This window comes from Procambarus clarkii, chromosome 86 (genome assembly GCF_040958095.1).
Source record: "Procambarus clarkii isolate CNS0578487 chromosome 86, FALCON_Pclarkii_2.0, whole genome shotgun sequence".
In the NCBI taxonomy this organism is placed as follows: Eukaryota; Metazoa; Arthropoda; class Malacostraca; order Decapoda; family Cambaridae; genus Procambarus; species Procambarus clarkii.
This window is the reverse complement of record NC_091235.1, coordinates 21,783,909-21,810,241: the sequence shown is the minus strand read 5'-3', so window position 1 is coordinate 21,810,241 and position 26,333 is coordinate 21,783,909. Positions and strand designations below refer to the sequence as shown.

The following is a 26,333-nucleotide window of genomic DNA, read 5'->3' as shown; positions in this document are numbered from 1 at the left end:
CTAGACTAGTCCCAGAACTAAGAGGCATGAGTTATGAGGAAAGGCTGCGGGAAATGCACCTCACGACACTGGAAGACAGAAGAGTAAGGGGGGACATGATCACAACCTACAAAATCCTCAGGGGAATCGACCGGGTAAACAAGGACGAACTTTTCAACACTGGTGGGACGCGAACAAGGGGACACAGGTGGAAGCTGAGTACCCAAATGAGCCACAGAGACGTTAGAAAGAACTTTTTCAGTGTCAGAGTAGTTAGCAAATGGAATGCATTAGGAAGTGATGTGGTGGAGGCTGACTCCATTCACAGTTTCAAATGTAGATATGATAGAGCCCAATAGGCTCAGGAATCTGTACACCAGTTGATTGACGGTTGAGAGGCGGGACCAAAGAGCCAGAGCTCAACCCCCGCAAGCACAATTAGGTGAGTACACACACACACACACACACACACACACACACACACACACCTCACCAACATAAACACCAGGGTAATTGGTTCTATCAGGTAGATCAGGAGCGGTTGACCTTGCTGGGTGGGATTTAGAATTTTGCTGTGCAGGTCTTAAATTGGCACTTTCTCCTGATCAATCCCTTCCCTTCCTGCTTTAGACTGTTGCCTGATGTTGCACTCCTGCACGAGCCCTGCACGAGCCCTGCAAGAGCCCTGCACGAGCCCTGCACGAGCCCTGCACGAGCCCTGCACGAGCCCTGTAGAGTCATCTCAAGCTGACGTACCCTGCAGTATGGGTCTCTCGCACGCTGATACTGTGGTTGACTAAAGTTCACTTCATTGCGGAATAATCTTGCGTTTTTGTTTATAATCTCGGGCTGCCTGTTATCCCCCATCCACCGTCCTTTATTCCCAATCCCCTCCCCCCGTTGTTCTCTATACCTCCTTCTCTGTTCCCCCTCTCTTTTTCCAATCCCCCCTTCCAGCTGCCCCCTCCCTCTCTCTCCCTCCCCCACTCCCGGAGGAAAGTGTCCTGAAAGATATTATTAATAAGAACGTTATCCATACAGACAAAAATCGGAAGATACAATTGACAATTTACTACAAAAACAATAAAACCGTCAACCTACTCATGAAAAACTCTCCAGACGCCAAACAGAACGCCGTGAAAGAAACCTACGTCGTCTATGCCTTCACATGCCCACTTGGGGACTGTCAGCCCCAAAGAACTCAGTATATAGGCAAGACAACAACGTCTCTTTCTAGGCGATTAACAATGCACAAACAACAGGGGCTCCATTAAGGAACATATAATCTCTTCTCACAACCAGACCATCACCAGAGAAATCTTAACAAGCAACACAGGAATCATCCATAGATACAACGATAGCAGGAGACTCGACATCAGCGAGGTCCTACACATCAAAAAGTCAACACCAGCAGTTAATTAACACATAACTATATTCTACCCACTTCAAGACCCCGAACTAACACTGAAGCAGCAAGAGAAAATATGGTCCAATAGACCTTCTGTAGTTACTTTCATTCTTATGTTCTGATATGCAATTTATACCCATTCTTTCGTGTTCTATCTTTTGTCACCTCACCCAAAAAATTTGTGTCATATCACCTCACAACCCGTTCTCGCAAATTTAATAAGTCAATATTGACTTATTAAATATGTGCATAGGTGACATACTTAACATAATAGATATCCTTAAAAAGATTCATAGAAAACACCGACCTTACCTAACCTACTTAGTATGTTAAGATAAGCATCTTATTGCTTCGTAATTACAATTATTACCTAACCTATAATAGGTATAGGTTAAGTAATAATTGTAATTACGAAGCAATAAGATGCTTATCTTAAGATACTAACAAGGTTAGGTAAGGTCGGTGTTTTCTATGAATCTTTTTAAGGGTATCTATTATGTTTAGTATATCACCTATGCACGTAGTTAATAAGTCAATATTGACTTTACGAATTTGCGAAAACGGGTTGCACCTCACCCAAAAAGAATATAAGCTTGAAATTATGTATGTAAACCTGTCTTTGAAAATGTGAGAAGTCCTTGCGAAACGCCTTAAGGCGTCAGACCATCAATAAAAAATGAAAACATGAACTTTGGAGAGTTTATTTTTCAATTACCCCCGACAGTTAAGAAAAACGTAAGAAATATTGAGAAGATTCGTGTTAGAATCATTAATATTATCCTTTTTATCAATAAACCTTCAGCTAATTCTCCAGCAAATGGCATTTGTTGTTTTTATGAATATTTAAAAAAAAATGAAAATATAATTTGTATTGAGAGCTTTAGTGGCCTAGGTAACCCGTGAGAGTCACGACTGGCCGCCCTCCGATCAGCAAACAATATTCTGTACAATTTTCTTGCAAGAAAATAAAATCCATCTCCCGAGGAGGAAAGTAGTTTCCAGTCGTATATCAGATGGCGAGGCTGTGATGGGAAAGATGCGAATTGAGGTTAGATGAAACGAGATGAGATGGGAGATGAATCCGAGGGAGGTGTGTGTGTGTGTGTGTGTGTGTGTGTGTGTGTGTGTGTGTGTGTGTGTGTGTGTGTGTGTGTGTGTGTGTGTTTTTGTGTGTGTGTGTGTGTGTGTGTGTGTGTGTGTGTGTGTGTGTGTGTGTGTGTGTGTGTGTGTGTGTGTGTGTGTGCAATAGGTCCCGTTGACGGAGACCGGATGCCTGTACTTAGGTGTGCATGGCGGTCACCAGTAGGTCGAACTACTGACCTTCTCAAAGAACACAACCCAACACAGTTGTCTAACTACCTGATACCTATTTTACTACTGTTAGGTGAACAGAGGCATCAGGTGAAACGTGCTCAATCATTTCTGCCCGGCCCGGGAATCAAACCCCGGAAATCCCCCCCCCCCTGGTTGTAAGTCGAGAACATTGGATCCCACCACACTACTGGATCCATATTTTCATTCCCTTCATCACGTCCTAGCATCACTCATCTCCCACTTTCATCTGCCTAGCATCTTCACGTCAGCCTCTCTTCCTGGGGTCAAGTTCCTGACGGGGGGGGGGGGGGGGTGGGGGAATGCGTCATGCAAACTGGAGGTGTTGTCTCAAGTTTTATTGGAATTTATTTCTAATGAAAAGGTTCTAAGAGTACAATGAGGTTCTCGTTGCTGTATTGAACACCAATGAAAGAGTGAAATGCTGTATATGTATATATATATATATATATATATATATATATATATATATATATATATATATATATATATATATATATATATATATATATATATATATCTTCAGAAGGAGTCTGAAGATAGTCTTCTGAAGGAGTCTTCACTCCTTCTGAAGATGTATTAATATACGAAAGTACTTAAGGAAATTCCTGTTTCATTTTTCCTCCGTGGTCTGACATTGTCACATTTTTAATCACGTGTTTATTTTCGTGATATACACACACACACACACACATATATATATATATATATATATATATATATATATATATATATATATATATATATATATATATATATATATATATATATATATATACACAGGTATACCCAGCTTCTTGATGTATACTCACTGAGTATAGTTTAGTCCTGGACTATGTTCAGAACTAAAGTATACTTGCTGGGTCAGTAAGTTGCTGTGGGGGCCTTCAGGTATGCTCCAGGCCTCAGTAACCCTCCAGAAGTTGACAGGTGTCAAGTCCAACAGCAAACCAAACCCACTTGACTGGTGTCGTTCTGTAGGTAAATACAGATTATAAACAACTAGTTTACCTCAAATGTAAATGCTTAAAGATAATTTTGGTCGAGTTCCTAAACGTATTAATGTGACTAGCATTTCTGTCACTCACCCACAGGATGGGTCTGACTGGGGTACTTAATAATCTTATTATACTAACTACCTGTCTTTATTACAGCTTTTTCTTCATTCCTCCTCCGTTTCTCACCTCTCATGTGCGTCTCATCTTTATTTATATTACTTCTAAGCTGCATCACTTATGAACCCATCCCTGCCCTTGTGTGGCAGTGCACAATAGAAAGTTGTTTTCACATATCCATACAATAACACATTGATTGTAACCATGATATATATGTGCTTCAGCCTACAGTTTAGACCTATTGTCTTATGTATGACCCTCTGTCCTGCGTGACAGTGAATACCAGCAGTATCCTCACTTTAATAAGGCTTTATCAAAATCCTCAGATTAGGCAAAATTGTAATTATTTTGTCAATAAAGATGTTAATAATAATAATTCTTCTTCGCAGCTTATCTCCCCCAACTCACGGCATACCCTCTCATATCCCATCCCATCTCTCCTGTCTTCTACCCCATCCCTTCCTTCCCTTTTACACTCTCTATAAATCATATTTCCCCCTCCTGAGGTGACCGTAGGCTGGCCTTCCTCAGGGGCGTCGGCCGACACGAGCCCCCGTCTCTGTGAAGATAACAGAGATAGCGAAGGTGTCGGGGGAGGCAGCGAGGCAGCAAGTGGGGTGAGCTTCAGGATAGTAACTTTCTCCCCTACTAGTCCATCTCCTCCCCAGCATGGGGAAGGAGTGAAATGCTGTAAAGATGGCTTTCTAATGTAGAGGTTTTAGATAGCAGGGGAGGGGTAGTGAGGAGAGTCAGACAGACGAGCAGACATTCAAGCAGCCATAATTCTGTAATATTGAGGTGTTGTGCTGTTGATCGATTGAGAGAGACAAAAAGCACTAGACGGAGTAAGATATATTGATTTTTCCTCACAGTTGAGTCATGTAGCTCTTCACGTCATTAATTATCGTTCATACATGTACATTTACATTTTGTTTAAATACGCGGAAATCACACTTTTTTTTAATTTATATCGTCTGTATCATCTTGTGTTTCGTCTTGTAATCTATATTGGCGCCAGGAAGGTCCCTATTCATGCTGGGTCATGCAACTCTCTGCATGGTAGCAGCTTTAAAACCTCATTTTAAGGCATTGTTCGGGACGAGGGAGTGAAGACTTTGGTGTGTGTCTATAAACCAGGATGTCTGTCCAAGGTTGAAGGTCAGACACTTGAGGCTAGCCTCATTAAACTTTGCAGGGTGACTAATGGGTGTTGGGGGAATGTTATAGGCGGGTCAAGGTCGGCCTCATTGCCCTTCTATAAGGTAAATCAGCCCTCATGGCACCATTCATCACATCGGTGGAGATGAATTGTTCGGCACTTCAGATATTGACATGCAAAACGCATGTTCAAAAGGCAGATTTGTTCTCTGGATTCCCAACAATTCAATAGTGCAACCTTTTGGGCACTGCCTCGAATTCCATCTTGAGTCTAATAAATAAGCTGCATCATAACATGAACAATGCTAGATGGTGCTAACACAAGTCTTCCTTGCAAATGATGCACAAGCAACTTTTTATATCATAATGCTTCTTCCAACACGAGCAACGTGTCACCCACGGAAGCACACGTGTTCCCCCAGGACAAGCCGTCACCTGTCATTACCTGTACAATTTCCCAACGCCTGAGAGAGAGCTTATCAGGGGAAAAGCGCCAAGCCATTACGACTATGCAGCACTGAGAAGGGGTCAGGATAAGGATTTGGGGGGGATGGGACGCTGGGGAAGGAATGGTGCCCAATCACTTGGACGGTCGGGGATTGAACGCCGACCTGCATGAAGCGAGACCGTCGCTCTACCGTCCAGCCCAAGTGGTTGGACTTCCAACGCCTGAGGTCCCTGGGCCAGCATGGCGGAGTGGAGGTGAGTAGCGAAGGCTATTGTGCTTCTCCGCTGCACTCTCCTCCCTTCAACTCATAGACCGCAGCATGAAGGAGGTGCGAAATTTTCTGTGAAATTTTACTGATGGTTCTCGTCCGAAGACCTCCTTGAAGGCAGACAAAAGGGGGGAGTTTCTGCAGCTTATGACACCACTTCATCATGGAAAATGGGATAGTTTCTTCAAGAAGTGCCGGACTAACCGGGCTGTGGTGGATACGTGAGCCTGCGGGCTGCTCCAAGCAACAGCCTGTTGGACCAAGCTCTCACGGGCTGAGCTTGGGTAACAGAAAAACTCCCAGAACCCTCTCCAGGCATAAGGATATTGGAGTCTCATTGCCGTTATATAACAACCACTTGAACTGGTCGGTACGGCGACGGTCTCGCCTCTTGCAGGGTCAGCGCTCAATCCCCGATGGTCCAAGTGGTTGGGCATCATACTTTACCTCCATCTCCCAACTCCTTGTCTTCATATCCCTTCCAAGTATTGTATAACAAAAACGCGACAAGAGAGAATTCTTAAACCATTATTCAAAATTCATTTGACGATAGTAACAGCTGTTTACCAAGCACTTACTCAGCCTGAAAACAAGACTTCAGTCAATTTGGGTTAGATACATTCATTAGAATTTGTAGCAAGTTTACTTTTAAAAAATATCTGCCTCAATAACACTCTCATCTTAGCCAAAAATTGCAGTGGATAGATAACACAGAATGTTTGGGTTAAAGGGAATATTATGCTAATATATTTATATATTTAAATGCTGACACCATGGCTGATGGAGAGGTCGTGTCCTCACCTCTCCAGGAGCTCCGCTTGTTTGATCCCCAGTTGGAAAAATATCCAATTTTTTGATAAAATTCGCATGTTTGTGCACAAGTGTAAACACAGCCAACAGGAACCCTCAAGACGCGTAAGCAAGCGTTCAGAGTTTATACACACACCGTCCCCCTGGCGGAGAGCTTCTCAACCTGCCCAGTTGCTCGTCTTGTGTGTTCCGGCTCCTGGACCCGGATTCACGAAGCAGTTACGCAAGTACTTACGAACGTGTACATCGTTCCTCAATCTTTGACGGCTTCGGAAATATTTATTAAACAGTTTACAAGCATGAAAACTTGCCAATCAACTGTTGTTATTGGTATAAACAGCCTCCTGGTGCTTCGGAGCTCTTTAACTGTTTAATAATTGTAAACAAAGCCGTAAAAGATTGAGAAAAGATGTACAGGATCGTAAGTGCTTGCGTAACTGCTTCGTGAATCTGGCCCCTGGTCCACAACCTTAGACTAGAATCCTGCAGCTTTGTCCTCATAAACAAAGGCCAGAAGTGATTCTATGCAGCCGGCAAACCCCCTGTTTATGAATGAAAAAGTTTACACAACTCATGACTTTCGAACAGTGCTTCGCTGACGACTTTTGTTCGAACCACAACGCTGTAAATGCTTCACCCACGTAGTACAAATACAAATAATCGCCAACAGAACCTAAACACCTGACCTAACCAATGCCTAAACATGGGTTAAGTTAGGTGTATGCTAATATATAATAATATTAATTTATAATGGAGAAAATTCCTATTTTGCATGAACAGCATGTTAATAAAATTTATGATTGCGTCTGTGAGGTCGACCGCTGAATGGAATGAACATTGACTTGAGGATGGGTTCAATCCTGTTAGTTAATTGCTGGTATCTTTGCTTTCCACAGTATTCCCTTCAGATTTGTAGGTCTTTGATTAGCATTATTATTATTATTGCTGACGACAATATTATCATTGTAATATTATCATCATTGTAATATTATCATCATTGTAATATTATCATCATTGTAATATTATCATCATTGTAATATTATCATCATTGTAATATTATCATCATTGTAATATTATCAGTAATATTATCATTGGTAATTGTTGTTGTTGTTTTAGATTTAGATACTCAGAACGAAGTGTCCATGTAGCACGGGCTATGGTGAGCCCGTATGAGACTTCAGTTATTTGCGATAACCTTGTTACTGTGATATTTGGGTCACAATGGTAATTATATTTGTCTGTATATATATTGATCTCTGCTGACAGGTGCGTACGACACCTACACGGTTCAAGACTTCCTCATGGAGGCCACGTCACCAAACTCCAACGACAGCACTGCTCAGCCAAAGTCGCAGGCAAAGAAAAAACGGAAAACCTAGAGGTCTACACTATTCCCACCAGCTCCATAACTGGTATAGCCAGCCCTCCTGGCTGAAAACCATCATGAAGACCCCCATCCATCGCCAGATCTCTAGTATCAGCCACTGATACAGATAATGGCTCCAAAGAGCCATTACGGGCTCACCATAGCCCGTGCTACTGGAACTTATTGTTCTGAGTAGCGAATCTTAAACTGACAGGTGCAGCGGTCACGTCAAATCATAACTGTCTCTCACCTCGCAGAGACGAAGGTCAATCAGTGAAGTAACCGTTAACAGCGCCTGGAGCACCGTGTTCTCACACACGCCTACCATCAGCACCTGGAACTAGCGTCCTGGAACCATCCCTGGAAACCCACTCTTATCAGGGGCGGTAATCACTTCATTACTCTTGACTAGCAGGGGGCGTGGAATTCTGTGAACAACCCACCCTACTCCCCCCATGTTTCATGTTCACCTGATCAAGGCCGCAATGGCAGAAGTCTTGCGATATGAAAGGGTAGAAAGAGCCTAGGCTATGTAATCCGGATGCTCCCGGACGCAGGTTCGAATCCTCCTCACGGCCCTTGTGGATTTGTTCATTAGCCTAGGCTACTCTACCCTCTTGGGGTATATACTCTTATCTTAATAAACTCAAACTTGAAAGTGAAGGAAGCATTCTCTACAGAAAATACTAAAGAGGCACAATGGGATCAAATATATATCCAGTGCATGCACGCAGGTTCGATCCCATTTCACTGCGCATTCTCCAGCTCTCATGAGGTTTTGATCTCAGATGGTTCGAATTACTGAATACAGATTCCTTTTGACGTTTGCTGGTACTACAGCTCACTACAGTAGTGCCGTAACCATACACAAATATGACAGTCGTTACAAAACATTCCAATATATAAGCAGTTGAATAACATGTGTTTTTCTTTTAACGGCAACTCGATCTTGAAGTGAGGAATTTCCGGTATAATGAGTTGATGATTTGTGATGACCTTGTCAGCGCGTGCGAGAGCTGCTGTTGGGAACACTGCCAGGGAGGAGCCCTAGCATCCTCGGGCCAGATTCATGAAGCAGTTACGCAAGAACTTACGAACCTGGGGCCAGATTCACGAAGCAGTTACGCAAGCACTTACGAACGTGTACATCTTCGTAATCTTTGACGGCTTTGGTTACATTTATTAAACACTTAACAAGCATGAAAACTTGCCAATCAACTGTTGTTATTGTTATAAACAGCCTCCTGGTGCTTCGGAGCTCATTAACTGTTCAATAATTGGAAACAATGCCGCCAAAGAGTGAGAAAAGATGTACAGGTTCGTAAGTGCTTGCGTAACTGCTTCGTGAATCTGGCCTCCTGGGGAGTAGATCTTGGAGAGTAGAAGAACTCCCGAAACCCTCTACAGGTATATCTCTCTCAGCAGGCATGCCAGACACTACCTCTACCTCCCTCAGTTAACCCCGTTCCATCCCAAATCCTTATCCTGATTGATTTGATTGGTAAAGATTAAGCCACCCCAGAGGTGGCACGGGCATGGATAGCCCGTAAGGAGGGGGGGGGGGGCTTATCCTTATCCCTTCCAAGTGCTATATAGTCGTAATGGCTTGGCGCTTTCTCCTGACAGTTTCTTGCCTTCCTTCCCTCGACTTAAATTATAAAGTTATAGAAACTGAAGGTCAAATATTTATATAAAAAAAAATGATCATTAATAACAATTTAAAATATGCGAGAATTTTTTTTTTCTTCTTCTTTTCTTCTTTTCTTCTGGTCGAGGACCGGGCCGCGGGGACGCTAAGCCCCGAAATCATCTCAAGATAAGATTCTGCAGATTTCACGAGCTTAAAGTTGTAGTCATGAACAGCTTTCTTGGCTGCTGTTGTTGTTTAAGATTCAGCAACCGGGAACAAAATGTTCCAAGTAGCACAGGCTATGGTGAGCCCGTTGTGGACTTAACTGGCACAGGAGCGGGGCTGTGTTTCCTGGCTAACTTTCTTAGCTCAGTAAGGATTAATGTATTGACTGTTACTTTGAAATTAGATATAAGATTGGACGATAAATTAGAACACTACACATTGTATTTCAGACCATCTTATTCAGTCTTTTCCTACGTATCATTATCTATATTGTCAGATATTTGTTATGAACCGCATGACTGTGTATCCCGGTGTTCAGTAGTGGCAATATTACTGGTCTGTTACCAAGTTATCACATTGAACGTCGTAAGACACGTGTGTTCAGTAGCTGTCATCATCATAGTTGTTTAAGGTGTTATCTCATGGAACTGTGTGTGTGTGTGTGTGTGTAATTACTGAAGTGTAGTTACAGGATGAGAGCTACGTTCGTGGTGTCCCGTCTTCCCAGCACTCTTTGTCATATAATGCTTTGAAACTACTGACGGTCTTGGCCTCCACCACCTTCTCACCTAACTTGTTCCAACCGTCTAACACTCTGTGTGTGTGTGTGTGTGTGTGTGTGTGTGTGTGTGTGTGTGTGTGTGTGTGTGTGTGTGTGTGTGTGTGTGCGCGCGCGTGCGTGCGCGCGTGTATCTCTCTTCCTCTTCATCCTCTCCCAACCGCATTATCTCACACTCACGTCTCTTATCTCTCTCCTCATTTTTACCCCAACCTCTCCCTCTCATTTTTGCCTCAGTGCCTCCCATCCCCTCTCCCCCCTTTTTCTCTACTCCCTCCCCCCCCCCCACCACCTCTCCCCTTCCCCAACAGAACAACTACAAATTATTGCCTCACTTCTTGTCAGCAACTTCCGCTTGAGAGAGCATAAAACCACGCTCTGGCCCGCACAATGGAGTTCCCCCTCGTGCATTGTGCAGTTCCTGCTCCTCCTCCTGCTCCGTAATGCTCCTCAGGCTTATGGTAAATCACACACCAACACCGGTTTTAAGTTCTCTTCATAAGATACTGCTCTGGGGTTTTTCCTCCCTCTCTCGGCTCATCTTGTGAAAGGCAGAAGTTGCAAGCAATATTTTGTCTCTGAATTGTGTTTATTTGTGGTCTCTTTGATGTGTATTTGCAGCTGCCAGTGTGGTCCATGCAAGAGGAACGTGGGGTCAAACATACCGGTGTTTTAAATAACTCTAAATGTTAATTCGATTAATTTTGGTTGACGGTTGAAATGTTGTTGTTGTTGTGTTGATTTAGGGGCGACGACGATCGTGGGATCGGATGCGCCCCGGCTGCCCGATACCGGGAAATAGCGGAGGGATGGGGTCCCTATAGTCTCTTCAGGCCATAGACCCTACAAACTCCTCAGGCCACAAATTTTACAGTCTCTTCAGGCCACGGACATGACGGATGAAGCGGAGACGGTTGAAATGGTGCACGTGGCGAGGAACTTGTCCGGAACTAGTCGGCAAACATTCAAATTTGGGGAGAGGGGGACAGGCGAGCTAGGCTGGCTAGTTTAGGCTATCTTGAGATGACTTTGGAGGCTTAGCGTCCCCGCGGCCCGGTCCTCGACCACGTCTCCTTTTTGTTACATACCCCCAGGAAGCAGCCCGTAGCAGCTGTCTAACTTCCAGGTACCTATTTACTGCAAGGTGAACAGGGCATCAGGGTGACAAACTGCCCATTTGTTTTCGCCTCCGCCGGGGATCGAACCCGGAACCTTAGGACTATGAATCTCGAGCGCTGTCCACTCAACTGCAGCCGCGTCCAATAGCCTGTTTGACCAGATCACTACAACCAGAGACCGGGCCGCGGGGACGTTGATCCTCGGAATCATCGTAACATAACCCTCTTTGTTCACTCTTGTTATTTCTCCTCTTCTCCGCTCTTGTCCCCCATTCTTCCATCCAGTCTTGTTTCCTGTCGTCTTCCCCTCTCTCTCTCTTCTCCTCTCGTATGTTGGATATATATAGCCTAACAGGGGAAAATTTCGGTTACGGGCTATTCATGCCCGTGCCACCATATGGGTGGCTTAATCTTTACCAATCAATCAATCAAAATTTCGGGAATAATCTACGAATTCGTTTTGTTTTTATTTTGATGATTTCATCCACTTCCTTGTCCTCCATACATCCACATCCCTTTCCATCCATTCCACTATTCCCCCATCCCTCCACCTTCCCCTCCCTTCTCCCCCTCTCTCTGCCCCTCCACTCTCTCTCTCTCTCTCTCCCTCCCTCCCCCTCCCCAACCACCCACTATCAGCACGCCATCCCTCCATATGTAACCTTAGGCCGGAGGGTACCAGTGACGGCCCAAACAATTTGGGTCATGATTGCTTAATTATTCACTACAGCGGCCTACCACATCATCAGTCTGTCCAGAGTGACAGGCGAAGGGGGCTAAAAGGGAAAGGAATTTTGAAGGAAAAATTATTCATTACATTATATATATTTACATATTTAAAACAGTACAAATAGATTGACCAAACCACACGCTAGAAAGTGAAGGGACGACGACGTTTCGTCCCTTGAGAATAGTCCAGGACGGACCAAAACGTCGTCGTCCCTTCACTTTCTAGTGTGTGGTCTGGTCAATTTATTTCTGCCACGTTATTGTGACTCCTCGTCTGCAGTACAAATAGAAAAAGGAAATGAAGTTAGATACATAAGATAAATGGGGAGATTAATGATTGTGAGAAATGAGGCTGAACGATAATGAGGTAACAAGAGGGAAAGACAGGAGTGGAGTAAAAGGCAAGAGAAAGAAGAAGTGAAAGTTATAGGAGAGTGAGGAACGAAAACCAGGAATGTCACTTTCTTGTGAAATCGTTGACATGTATTAGAAATACAAATGACCCTTGTGGTACTCCACTCGTTACCTCTCTTCTCACCAACTCTTGCAGATATGGTAGTCAGTCTCTCTAGCTTGTCTACAAGTCGTTGTAGACAAGCAGTCAGAAACTTGAATTTCTGAAAGTCGAGACGTTGCAGCCTCGACTGTCAGAAAGCATATGTGGCTGACATATGCTTTCTGACAGTCGAGGAATATACAGCCTACCTAACCCACTCTCTTATTTGATTGTTGTCATCTTGCTGTGGATCCCCAATATGTTTACCAAGCAAAACTTTTTCATCATATAGGAAATCAGTGGTTTGTCTTCCCTTTGTAAATTAGCACCAAATTAGTTATTTCATAACAGTATAATTGTTCTCCCTTTTCCAGTGGATGTCTGTTTTATGTTCTTAGCTCCAGGGCCCCACCTTTGAAAGCTTTAAATGAATATGTAGCCTATTTCCTTATCATTCTTATATGTATGTGTGTACTCACTTATTTGTACTTACCTATTTGTGCCTGCAGGATCGAGCATTGACTCTTGGATCCCGCCTTTCTAGCCATCGGTTGTTTACAGCAATGACTCCGGTCCTATTTCCCTATCATATCTAGTTTTAAGATTATGAATAGTGTGTGCTTCCACAACCACGTGTGTGTGTGTGTACTCACCTAGTTGTACTCACCTAGTTGTGTTTGCGGGGGTTGAGCTCTGGCTCTTTGGTCCCGCCTCTCAACCGTCAATCAACAGGTGTACAGATTCACGAGCCTATCGGGCTCTGTCATATCTACACTTGAAACTGTGTATGGAGTCAGCCTCCACCACATCACTTCCTAATGCATTCCATTTGTCAACCACTCTGACACTAAAAAAGTTCTTTCTAATATCTCTGTGGCTCATTTGGGCACTCAGTTTCCACCTGTGTCCCCTTGTGCGTGTTCCCCTTGTGTTAAATAGACTGTCTTTATCTACCCTATCAATCCCCTTCAGAATCTTGAATGTGGTGATCATGTCCCCCCTAACTCTTCTGTCTTCCAGCGAAGTGAGGTTTAATTCCCGTAGTCTCTCCTCGTAGCTCATACCTCTCAGCTCGGGTACTAGTCTGGTGGCAAACCTTTGAACCTTTTCCAGTTTAGTCTTATCCTTGACTAGATATGGACTCCATGCTGGGGCTGCATACTCCAGGATTGGCCTGACATATGTGGTATACAAAGTTCTGAATGATTCTTTACACAAGTTTCTGAATGCCGTTCGTATGTTGGCCAGCCTGGCATATGCCGCTGATGTTATCCGCTTGATATGTGCTGCAGGAGACAGGTCTGGCGTGATATCAACCCCCAAGTCTTTTTCCTTCTCTGACTCCTGAAGAATTTCCTCTCCCAGATGATACCTTGTATCTGGCCTCCTGCTCCCTACACCTATCTTCATTACATTACATTTGGTTGGGTTAAACTCTAACAACCATTTGTTCGACCATTCCTTCAGCTTGTCTAGGTCTTCTTGAAGCCTCAAACAGTCCTCTTCTGTTTTAATCCTTCTCATAATTTTAGCATCGTCCGCAAACATTGAGAGAAATGAATCGATACCCTCCGGGAGATCATTTACATATATCAGAAACAAGATAGGACCGAGTACAGAGCCCTGTGGGACTCCACTGGTGACTTCACGCCAATCGGAGGTCTCACCCCTCACCGTAACTCTCTGCTTCCTTTTGCTTAGATACTCCCTTATCCACTGGAGCACCTTACCAGCTACACCTGCCTGTCTCTCCAGCTGTGTGTGTGTGTGTGTGTGTGTGTGTGTGTGTGTGTGTGTGTGTGTGTGTGTGTGTGTGTGTGTGTGAGTGTGTGTGTGTGTGTGTGTGTGTGTGAGAGGTCCCACAAATTGAACGCAGAAAATGACAGACAGAAATCGGTCAAATAAACGACCAAACAGGCATGGATGCAAACAGCTAAACATAGACATAAAACAAATAAAAACAGGGACAGCTAAACCAAAATAGACAGGTGGACCAAAGACAGATACGAATAAACAGATGACAAGAAACAGCCATGTACAGAATAACAAAGAGACAGACTGCCAAACACAGGAACATTGTAACATTACACAATAATGTACAGAAACTGACAGTGAGACATGAGGCTGTGACATAGAACAAGTGACAGAGAAAGTGAGATAAAAAAAAGATACATTTATACGGGCAGAATTAAGCAGGTAAACAGGTTAGCAGTAAATAGGTACATATTTACCTACGGCCTAACAGCTGAGTGGACAGCTCTTCGGATTCATAGTCCTGAGGTTCCGGGTTCGATCTCCGGTAGAGGGCAGAAATAAATGGCCATAGTTTCTTTCACCCTGATGCTCCTGTTATTTAACAGTGAATAGGTACCTGGGAGTTAGACAGCTGCTACGGGCTGCTTCCTGGGGATGTGTAACAAAAATGAGGCCTGGTCGAGGACCGGGCCGCGGGGAAGCTAAGCCCCGAAATCAATCTCAAGATAAGCTCAAGAGGAAGCCAAACATACACACCCGTCACAAAGGCCACTAGCAAGAACGAACATATACAAGTATACACAGCTCCTCCCCCCTTCCTCGCCTCACCTTAGATCATCTTAAATGAACACTAAGTGAATTTTGATATAAAATCAATTTTTAAAATTATCTATCCGACTAGGCTTAATAGATAGTGAGGTAATTTCCTCTCCCAGACCTGTAATCACGAGCCTTGCTCACGCTACAACGTCTCTTGTATATGGCAGTATGTTTATATTATCTCGTGAGCCGCGTGCAGCATCCCATCTCCCGTGGTCCAGCCGCGTGCAGCATCCCATCTCCCGTGGTCCAGCCGCGTGCAGCATCCTATCTCCCGTGGTCCAGTTGCTTGTAGCATCCCATCTCCCGTGGTCCAGTCGCTTGCAGCATCCTATCTCCCGTGGTCCAGTCGCTTGCAGCATCCTATCTCCCGTGGTCCAGTCGCTTGCAGCATCCCATCTCCCGTGGTCCGGCCGCTTGTAGCATCCCATCTCCCGTGGTCCAGCCGCGTGCAGCATCCTATCTCCCGTGGTCCAGTTGCTTGTAGCATCCCATCTCCCGTGGTCCAGTCGCTTGCAGCATCCTATCTCCCGTGGTCCAGTCGCTTGCAGCATCCTATCTCCCGTGGTCCAGTCGCTTGCAGCATCCCATCTCCCGTGGTCCGGCCGCTTGTAGCATCCCATCTCCCGTAATTCAGCTGCGTGCAGCATACCATCTCCCGTGGTCCAGTTGCTTGCAGCATCCCATCTCCCGTGGTCCAGCTGCGTGCAGCATCCCATCTCCCGTGGTCCAGTCGCGTGCAGCATCCCATCTTCCGTGGTTCAGTCGCTTGCAGCATCCCATCTCCCGTGGTCCAGCTGCGTGCAGCATCCCATCTCCCGTGGTTCTCTCACACTTCTCATTCCTCCCTCTGCTCCAACCCTCCCCCCCCTCAACCTCTCCTCCCTTTCCTACCTGCGTAATCTTCCTTTATCTCACCTGTTCAATCCTTCTCCTCGCTTCCCAAACCTTTCCACTCTTTTTCCACTCCCACTTCTGTCCCTTCCCCCTCCCCCCTTCCCTCCAACTCCCCCTCCCCTCGCCTCCACCATCACCCCTCACACCATCACCCTCACCATAGCGACCTAACGAGCAGTTTACGCATGACGAGGAGCCTGCTTATTATACGCCAATTATGCAACAGTGGCTGTTAGTCGCGCTTGTCAGTCACACGTCGCCTCGATGGGAAAGAGGGGGAACAGGAGGGGGTGACAGAAAGGTGGGGGGGGGGGGGTTAAAGGGGTGTTAATATGGAGTAGTAGTCACTGATGAATGCCTACTACTACTATTACTAGGGGGTGGGGGCAGCTGGTATTAATGGGGAGGAGTAAATGGGTGTAGATGGGGAGGGGAGAGGTGGGGCAGGGACTGGTAATAAAGGGGGAGGGGGCAGGGAAGGGTGTGTTTAAAGTACAGGATGTGATTGGGGGGAGAGAGAGAGAGAGGGGATGATAATAGGTATCGATGAGATGAGGAGTGATGATTACAGAGGTTGGAACATTTGATTGTGATGATGGTGTTATGATATGTGGTGGCAGCGTGACGCAGCGTGACGCAGGGAGGGGGGACTGGCTCGGTGACCAGCACAGTACGTTCATGTTGTCTTATAAATCATCTAAGACCAAAAACTGGTCTACTAAATATCTCTGCGGCTCGTAAAAAAAAAATGATGTGATGTTCCGTTTTCTATTCGTGGGTCATCGGTTAGGTTATGTTCGAGATTTATGTATTTTCGAGTGATTGTGTGCTCGAGTCCTGAGGAGTAGAATCATAAGGGCACACTTCATACTAGCGCCGTGGCTGGTGGGTCTTGCCCCTGGTGTACTGGGGCTGGTCTTCGGTGTTGCCAATTGTACTGGTCCGACAGCAATGGCAGCATCAACAGCAGCAGCAGCATCAACAGCAGTGACATCAACAACAGTGGCAGCATCAACAGCAGTAGCAGCATCAACAGCAGTAGCAGCAACATCAACAACAGCAACGGCAGCATCAACAGCAGTGACATCAACAACAGTGGCAGCATCAACAGCAGTAGCAGCATCAACAGCAGTAGCAGCATCATCAACAACAGCAACGGCAGCATCAACAGCAGTAGCAGCATCAACAGCAGTAGCTGCATCATCAACAACAGCAACGGCAGCATCAACAGCAGTAGCAGCATCAACAGCAGTAGCAGCATCATCAACAACAGCAACGGCAGCATCAACAGCAGTAGCAGCATCAACAGCAGTAGCAGCATCATCAACAACAGCAACGGCAGCATCAACAGCAGTGGCAGCATCAACAGCAGTAGCAGCAGCATCAACAACAGCAACGGCAGCATCAACAACAGTGGCAGCATCAACAACAACGGCAGCATCAACAGTAGTGGTAGCATCAACAGTAGTGGCAGCAACAACAGCACCTGCAGCATCAACAACAGCAGCAGGTGAAGCAGGTAACACCACACCACCGCTGCCTACACCCGGTCATATCTCACCCACAATGGCACACCTTCCACCCAGCCACACAGTACAACAGCGCCTTTCTACCTCCAAACCTGGCCGGATTGACGTCGTTTCATATATCTAATCGGCCGTGTATTACCCGGTTGTCGCTGTATTTTGCATAAATGGCCTCCGCTTGTCAAATAATTGTTGTTCACCCGAGAACTACTGTGCGTCCGCGAATTATGTTGAGGGCGAGGCTCGCCAGGGCGGGCGTTGTGTCTTGAGCCCTCAAGACAGTGAAGGAAAATCTGGTTATAATCCCCCATAGTCTTATGAAGGGTTACCATCACTGGAAAACGTAATGTAATCAGGATTTGAAGGCTCCTTTCAAATTCTCAGAGTCTCATTAGCATTTTGTTCTATTATTTATTGTCTAACTACTTGGGCTGGATGGTAGAGCGATAGTCTCGCTTCATGCAGGTCGGCGTTCAATCCCCGACCGTCCACAAGTGGTTGGACACCATTCCTTCCCTCCGTCCCTTCTCAAATCCTCATCCTTATTCCTTCCAAGTGCTATATAGTCATAATAGCTTGGCACTTTCCCTTGATAATTCCTTTCCCTTCTTCCCCTTGAGAGACAGTAACAGATGTCTGTGTCTCCTCCTAAGCTCCAGTACCAAGCGTGTCTCTTAACCCCCCTTAAGCTACAGTAATAAGCATATCTCCCCTTCAAATACAGTAATAAACGTCTCTCTCTCTCCCCTACAGGTGCTGTACAACATGGCCATCTGGATGAACGAGACGGAGGTGGCCGGCGCGCCGCTGCCGCTAGCCATGCCCTCGGTGAACGTATCGTTGACGGGCACTGTACCCTCCGTGCCCGCCACCTTCAGGCTCGACCTGCCCTGCACGGGCCTAGCCAGCGCCGAGGTCGACGTCATCTTCAACATCAATTTTACGTCACCCAGGTCTCGACAGCCGCCCACAATCCTCTACTTCAAGAGACGCAAAATCTGCTTCGAAGGTAAGCTTGACTTCGAAGGTTATGATAGGAGTGGTACCAGGAGTCTCTAGATATCAGGGGATGCTGCCAGGAGTCCCGAGATATCAGGAGATGCTGCCAGGAGTCTCAAGATATCAGGGAATGCTACCATTAGTCCCTAGATATTAGGGGGATGCTGCCAGCAGTCTCGAGATATCCCATACCAATTAATCCACCAAATTATACTTCATTAAATATATATATATTGATGAGCACATGGATTTATGAGTTGTGTCTCTAGCGTATAAACATGAGGCATTAAGTGTGAGGACGGGTTGCTAGTATGAGTGACTCGTATATGTATTTTGTGGAGTATACGTACGTAGTTCGAGTACGTACCCTGTGGAATGTATGCATGTATACATTCCATACCCTGTGGAATGTAAACATGAGAGTAGGGGACTCGTATGAGATCATGAACTCTAATGAGCGTGTTTACATGGGAGTAGTGACTCATGTGTACTGTGTTGAGTGTCTCAAGGCTAAGGTGCCTGTGTCTTGACCCAGCAAACGAGTGCATCGCTACCCCTTCCCAACCTTCTGGAGCTAAGGAGCCATATGTTGATCACTATGAAAAATAGACTTGAAATGTCTTTGTTCCACAATTTGGACTGGTCGGGAGAGGAGGAGGAGGAGGAATTATCAGGGAAAGCGCCAAGCCATTACGACTATATAACACTGGGAAGAGGTCAGGATAAGGATTTGGGATGGGACGGGGGAAAGGAATTGTGCCCAACCTAAGACCTCACCATCTTCACAGGATGGTTAGGTCATACAGGGCCATGTGATTAGTAGTTTACACCGACAAACACCGGTTGGGGTTCGATCCTCGATGGTTAAAGTGGTTGAGCACCGTTTTTACACCCTCTAGCTCATATCCTAGCTCCATGTCCTCATATCCTAGCTCCTTGTCCTCATATCCTAGCTCCGTGTCCTCATATCCTAGCTCCGTGTCCTCATATCCTAGCTCCGTGTCCTCATATCCTAGCTCCGTGTCCTCATATCCTAGCTCCGTGTCCTCATATCCTAGCTCCATGTCCTCATATCCTAGCTCCGTGTCCTCATATCCTAGCTCCGTGTCCTCATATCCTAGCTCCATGTCCTCATATCCTAGCTCCGTGTCCTCATATCCTAGCTCCGTGTCCCTATATTCTTCCCATGTGCTAAGCCAGAAGAACTTTCTCCTGATAAATTGTCATCCACACTTCCGTGGCAATAACCATTCCATTCACCTGGGATGTATGGGTCTCGAACCGGGGCATGTGATAGAGCGTCGACCTCTCACACACACGCGTGGGGTCAACGGTTCGAGACCCCATACAGCCCAGGTGAATGAAACTGTCTCCTGATCGTTATTTTTACCTCTTGCGCCTCAGGTCAGTCAGCAGAAATGTACGCGCCGCACCTGGGCCCGCTGGGGGAGCGAGGAGACACACTGCCGGTGGTGTACTACGTCGTCCCGGCGCTGGCGGGGCTCACCCTCGTCGTCACCATCATCGTCATCGTCGCCTACATCAGGAGGAAGCGGATCAAGAGGGACAGAGACCCCAGGATCCTCGGGTAGGTTGACTGGTCCTTCGGCAGGTCAGTTGGAGCATGTGGCTGATTGATTGATTGATGAAGATTAAGCCACCCAAAAGGTGGCACGGGCATGAATAGTCCGTAAGTGGTGGCCCTTTTGAGCCATTACCAGTATCAATAGCTGATACAGGAGATCTGTGGAGGTGCGACTGCACCCTGCCTGACGGGAGATGTCTCCCGTGATGTGGCTGATGCAGAGACTCAGGTAATATATGTTAACCCGAGAACAGTGTTATTTACGGGGCTATTCATGCCCGTGCCACCTCTTGTGTGGCTCAATCTCCATCAATGTTGTCGTTCAAGAGGTGGCAAACAGCGTTCATGTTCTGAGCTTAAAACAACAGCAAATCAAACCATTTTGTTGAAGTTCATGTGAAAGTTTTTTGTTTGGTTTTTGGACATGAACACTGAGCAGGTATTGGGTCTTGCTAGGCTTTGAATACAAGACTAATAACACGATACTGCTTCTTGCTGTATCGTTAGTTCATTATACTGTAGCGGGTGATAATCTAAATTACAAAAATATTTAATTTTGTGATATGAAGTTTTCCTAATTTCGCCTTGATACCTGCCTCCGGATACTACATAGTCTTCTCGACTTGGTTCCTTCTTTCATCATTGCTTACCTGCCTCCAGCCTTACCAAGTAACGCAACGAGACGTTATTTTCCACAGCATCAACGATCTGGGAGTGAAGACGCGACCCATGACCAACTCTACGTTACTGAGAGCGGCCACACCCAACAACAACACCTACACCCTTCCTTCCTCCGTTACCATCAACTCCTACGCCTCCCTCCGCAAGCTCACCACGCCCATCACACCCCTCACTCCCGCCCACGTCTCGACGACGGCTTCACTGACGCCCTGCAGCAGAGAGAGCGGCAGCAGGGAGGTTTGTGACGTGAGTAGGGACAGCGGCAGCAGAGACACCTGTCAGTCTTCCAGCTCCCTCAGTCGCTCGGAGGTGATTGTTGATCCATCCGCAGCCGAGCTTCAGGAGAGGTTCAGGCAAATGGAGGTGAGGCGTGCGCTGTTGGAGTGTTTCTCCTTTTATGTTTTGCGCCGAAGGGCGAATAATAGAGGGGAATATAGTCATGTACAGGGGTACCACCTCTTGTGCAAGTGTAGGGACCCATAGCCTCGGAGAAGAAAATAAAGAGTACTCAGAGAAGATCTTGTGGATCCTCACTGAACACTTTGATATTTTCTTCTCCCGTCATGTACATATATTTTGTCGCCTTTATATATTTATCTCTCTAGGTAGCTGCCTATTTTGCCTAGCCCTTTTGCTTCCACTATCCGTGCTATAGTGAGAATTGAAATCTTTAAATACTAGCGAGGTTCGAACCGGGATCTTGAGATGTCCCAGGTTTGTATAGTATACCCCAAGAATGGCAGAACTTCAAGCGAAGAACCAAAAGGTTCTTTCTACACGAGCGGTGAAAATTTATGCTAATTCCAACACTACACTTTTAACCTGATACCACTATAGTGCCACACTCTAGTACCATAGCATGGTCAGAACTATCCCAGTCACTCTTGCTAATCGGTAAAGTCCTCTATAATATTGAACTTACGCTAAAATACTTTGTTTATACATTGTTATACTTTAAAGTGAAAGCATCTGCCGTCAGTTTTTGAACTTCACAGAGATTATGAGTTGATCTTTACATTGATTTCTCGAAGGATGGAAACTTAGTCTCAAAACTACGATAATTTGTTCGAAGTTCCATATGAATAAGCTGTCATTAGGCTTCATTGTCATTACTAGTTTTATCTTATCCTCACGGCGTTGGTACTTCTAAGCTACTGCTGTTGGCATTTCAAACAACTGCTACTTTCCTTATTCACACTGTGTCCCACATGTTAACCTAGGTCAACCTTGATCTTGAGACTGACCCATCGTAACTACCCTCTCAAACGTTTTCCACTGAACCAGACTCTCCACTCTCTTTGTCGTGTCTTGCTTAATCTACTTCTTCAGTCACTTCCTGAGTCGCAGTTTGTTTGTATATTCTAGCCTCTATGCCTTACCCTTCCCTGTCTAAATCCTTTACAGCTTTCTCACGCCATGGTCTTGACCTCCGGCAGGTGGAGCGCCAGCGAGTTCGTCTGACCGCCGTGGCTCACGAAGGCTCCTTCGGGCGGGTGTTTCGAGGATGGATCCAGCGGGACCGACCAGAGCAAGACCAGCAGGTGCTCATAAAGACGGTGACGGAGGGAGCACCGCACGACGAGGTGGTTGCCCTCTATCGTGAGGGGACTCATCTCTTCAACCTCTACCACAGGAACGTCCTCACCATGGTCGGCATCTCCTTCGCTGATAACTCCTCGCCCTTCCTCATCTACCCCTTCCACGGATACAACAATCTTAAACAGTGAGTGTACTTGACCTAGCAGACTGTGTGGTTTTAGTCTTTTAGTAGGCAGCAGTAATTGTAGTGGCGGCTGCTGCTGCAATACATCAGCAGCAGTCGCAGGAGCAGTAGTAGCAGCAGTAGTATAAGCAGCTGCATTAGTAACAGTAGCATAATTATTTGTTGTTACACAAGCACAAACCATCGTTACCAGAAGCCAACTAGCAGCACCAACGGAAATACACAACATGTGTCACTGGTAGAGTACAGTTACTACCCCAAATATATGTAATGGACTTTCTCATGTAACAAAAATGTAATTTGATCATCTTTTGCATAATTAACTAAAAACATTTATGTAAAATGCGTAACACACACACAAATCTTTTCCGCCTTTTCCCCTCTGCGTGTATATTTTTATATATAATGTCGAGTAAATCTCACGTAGAAAAAACAAATATTGCAGCGTTACACGAAACATTGTAGTCCATTTTTTCAGAGTCTTCTTAAACCTAAAATCATCTCTAAAATTTGTGTAAGGTCCAGCAGCAGCTTACAAAATTCTACAAACTTCCAAATACTTTACAATTCACGGAACTATTACTTAAAAATGTCGTTCACTGAAGCTAAGCCATTAGTCAACAGTTACATTAACTACCAGGATTAGCAAATTTTCACCAAACTTACATGAGCCACTTCCCGCCCAACAACGAGAGGGGTTTCAATATCATGGTATCCGGGTACACGTTGGTAACTGTACACTTAATGTTTTGAATGCCTATGCACTTACTGGCCTCCTCCAGTATACTGACCTACCTAATTTTGCACATACTGACCCTACGATCTTAATTGAGGATTTAAATGCTAAACACAAACAATTAGGGGATCAACTCACAAACACCAACGGGAGAAGATTGTTGGCACTTCTCGATGCATATGATGATGTTCAAATTATCAGTAAGCATCAACCAACTCAGATATATGGAGGAGTCCTAGATAGGTGCATAGGCTTAAACCTGTCATACACAACTCATGAGACTGATATTATGGACGACTTAATGTCTGACCATTTAGCCATAATAACTAACATACACGTGGCTAATGTTGACCTACCTGGCACTAAGCTGAGTAGACGCAGGCTAACAGTAAGGAAAGAGCAAGAAAAATTCTTTATAGACAGCATAGAACATTGGTATAGCAATTATGAGCCTGAGAATGTACAACAGTTTTATGATGACCTCGTAAATGAAACCTATGAGGCCATCAAAAATAGTGAGTCACACCAAACAAAAAGACGTACCGGTAAACAGGTCAGACACAACCAGTACTATGATGATGCTAAACTGAAAGAGCTTAAATCAATTGCTAGACAGACAGGTAAAGCATATAAGAACCTTACAACTCCTCAAATGTTAAAACTGTTTCAGGCCGCGCTTGCAGCGGCGAGGGAGAGAATGACTGAACTGAGACAAAATGAATGGGTTTTGTTAGTGGACTTAACCTGCATTCTTCCCTGGGCAAAGCCTGGAAAGGCATAAACAAAATTATTGGTAAACATAATTGACAAGTTTCACACCCAAACCCGCTACAGAAAGCCAATCAGTTAATTACGAAATGGGCTCAGGTTTCCAGCTTTGGAATGTTACCAGCTAGCACTAGGGAGAAATTGCAGGCGAGGTCCACAGACAGAAATGCTCTCATAAATTTCATGTTGAGCAAGCAACATGATGAATGTGATGTTCCATATACAGATTATGAATTGGATGCAGCCCTCTCCAGGGGCAGTAGCACTGCTCCTGGTGAGGACAGTATCACCTATGATATTCTAAGACTCCTACATCGTGTGCCTGGTAACCCATTATTAGAACTGTTTAATGCGAGTTATGTCACTGGGCAGTTGCCTGTATCACGGACCACCAGTCTTACGTACCTGTACCAAAGCCTGGCCAACCTGATGCTTTCCGTCCCATCTCACTGACCAGTTGCATGTGCAAAACCTTTGAGAGAATGGTGCTTGATAGACTATTTTATAGAGTTAAAGAGCACATGTCAACTAATATCAATGGTTTCACACATGGTAAAAGTGTACACAACTGTATCACAACCTTTCTTACTGTCCATGGAGATAAAAGGCACAAGTACACAACATTTCTTGATTTAAAATATGCCTTTGATATTGCTAACAGGGAAGTAATTATGTATGAATTAGAGAGAATGGATATAGGTGGACAATTATTACAATGGATACGGTAAAATGGTAAAGTGTGTGGACAAAGACAGGGACACACACTCGAACACTATATCTTGGATTGTAGTAAAATTGAGCCATTTAGAGATAAATCTAAGCTTACTCTGTATGATATGGCAACCTATCTTATCACCATGGATAAAATACCTGACATCCTTGCACTGTATCCATATTTCACTTCCAGTATATAAATAACATATAAGATTAAAAACAAGTCGTGTATTGTGAAGTTTAATAATAAACAGAAGCTCCCCTGTGACTCTGTAATATCTCTATTGGTCAAACTATTATGTATTAGCGATAAGACCTACCATTAATGTATAATGACTTATAATGTCATTAATAATGTAAATATATAGCTCTTGAAATAGCACTTTCTCTGTAACTAGCTGATATTGTAACTATAAGGTGTGAATGATAGATGAAATTGTTTATGTAATAATCTAAGATGAGGTCTGATAAAGACCTTTTGTGCCCTCTGTAATGCTTTTTGCGCTATCGCTCACAGGATGAGTATGGGATGCACAATAAACTAGCCGCCTCCTGCGGCAACAATCAATCACCAAGCTTATACAGTCATATAAAATTCAAAGACTGTTTATCATTATATCCTTACCGTTCATTGCATAACCAAGCATGTGGGTTGTGAGGTTTGAGTTACATATTGCCTCTTGATGTTGCCTGCCCGGCAACACCCTCACGATGTCCCCACAAAGAGGGCTTGCAATACACTAAAACAAAAATATAGATATAGGTGAGAAGACTTCCCTCCTCAGAGCTGGGAGGAAACAGCTAATCTGAGAGGCTGAGTGAGCTTTAAATCAACACGTTGGAGGAAAAGCAATCCAAGAGAGATATGATGACGTGCAAGATACCAAGAGGAATTGATAGCCAGAGAGGCAGTGCTGAAAATGATAAAGTGTAGGATCAGATATCACGGATGGAAGCTGGAGACGCAGATGAACCTGAGAGACGTCAGGAAAAAAACAACTCTAAACTGTAAATGAAACGGGCTATAAGAAGAGATCATAGACACAAATTCAGAAGGCAGCTTCAAAATGAAGTTCATTCAACCAGTATATGGAAATACGGCGCTGGAAAGCTAACTTTCGACCCCTATATATACACCTATGTACACGCACATATTTATGTAGCTACTACAGAAACCTGAGGTTAACAGCCCACATATTCTTCATTGGACAGGTACCTGCAGGAGCACCGAGGTGGCCACCTACGGGCGGCGGAGCTGGTGGAGCTGGCGGTGCAGGCAGCTCATGGCCTCTCCTTCCTACACACGGCTAATGTTCTCCACGGGGACCTTGCCGCCAGGAACTGCGTGTGAGTGTTACAGCGTGTTTCTTCCACATTTGTGTAGTATTGAATATCACCGACGGCGGTAGATCGATGATTCCTGTGCCGATGTTCTCAATATTCCTCAAGTTCTTCACTTTGGGGTGTTTCTGAACTTTCTTCCTAAGTT

General features: G+C 45.0%; 1 protein-coding gene across 1 annotated transcript in view; it reads left to right on the top strand.

Moving 5' to 3' along the window:
* Nucleotides 1–26,333, top strand: part of LOC123768233 (tyrosine-protein kinase Dnt) — a 230,132-nt gene that overhangs the window by 197,372 nt on the left and 6,427 nt on the right. The window contains exons 3-7 of the mRNA XM_069317186.1: nt 18,392–18,647; nt 20,042–20,225; nt 20,921–21,266; nt 22,340–22,626; nt 26,057–26,191. Coding sequence (XP_069173287.1) covers nt 18,392–18,647; nt 20,042–20,225; nt 20,921–21,266; nt 22,340–22,626; nt 26,057–26,191 — 1,208 coding nt within the window. The remainder of the gene's footprint in view (nt 1–18,391; nt 18,648–20,041; nt 20,226–20,920; nt 21,267–22,339; nt 22,627–26,056; nt 26,192–26,333) is intronic.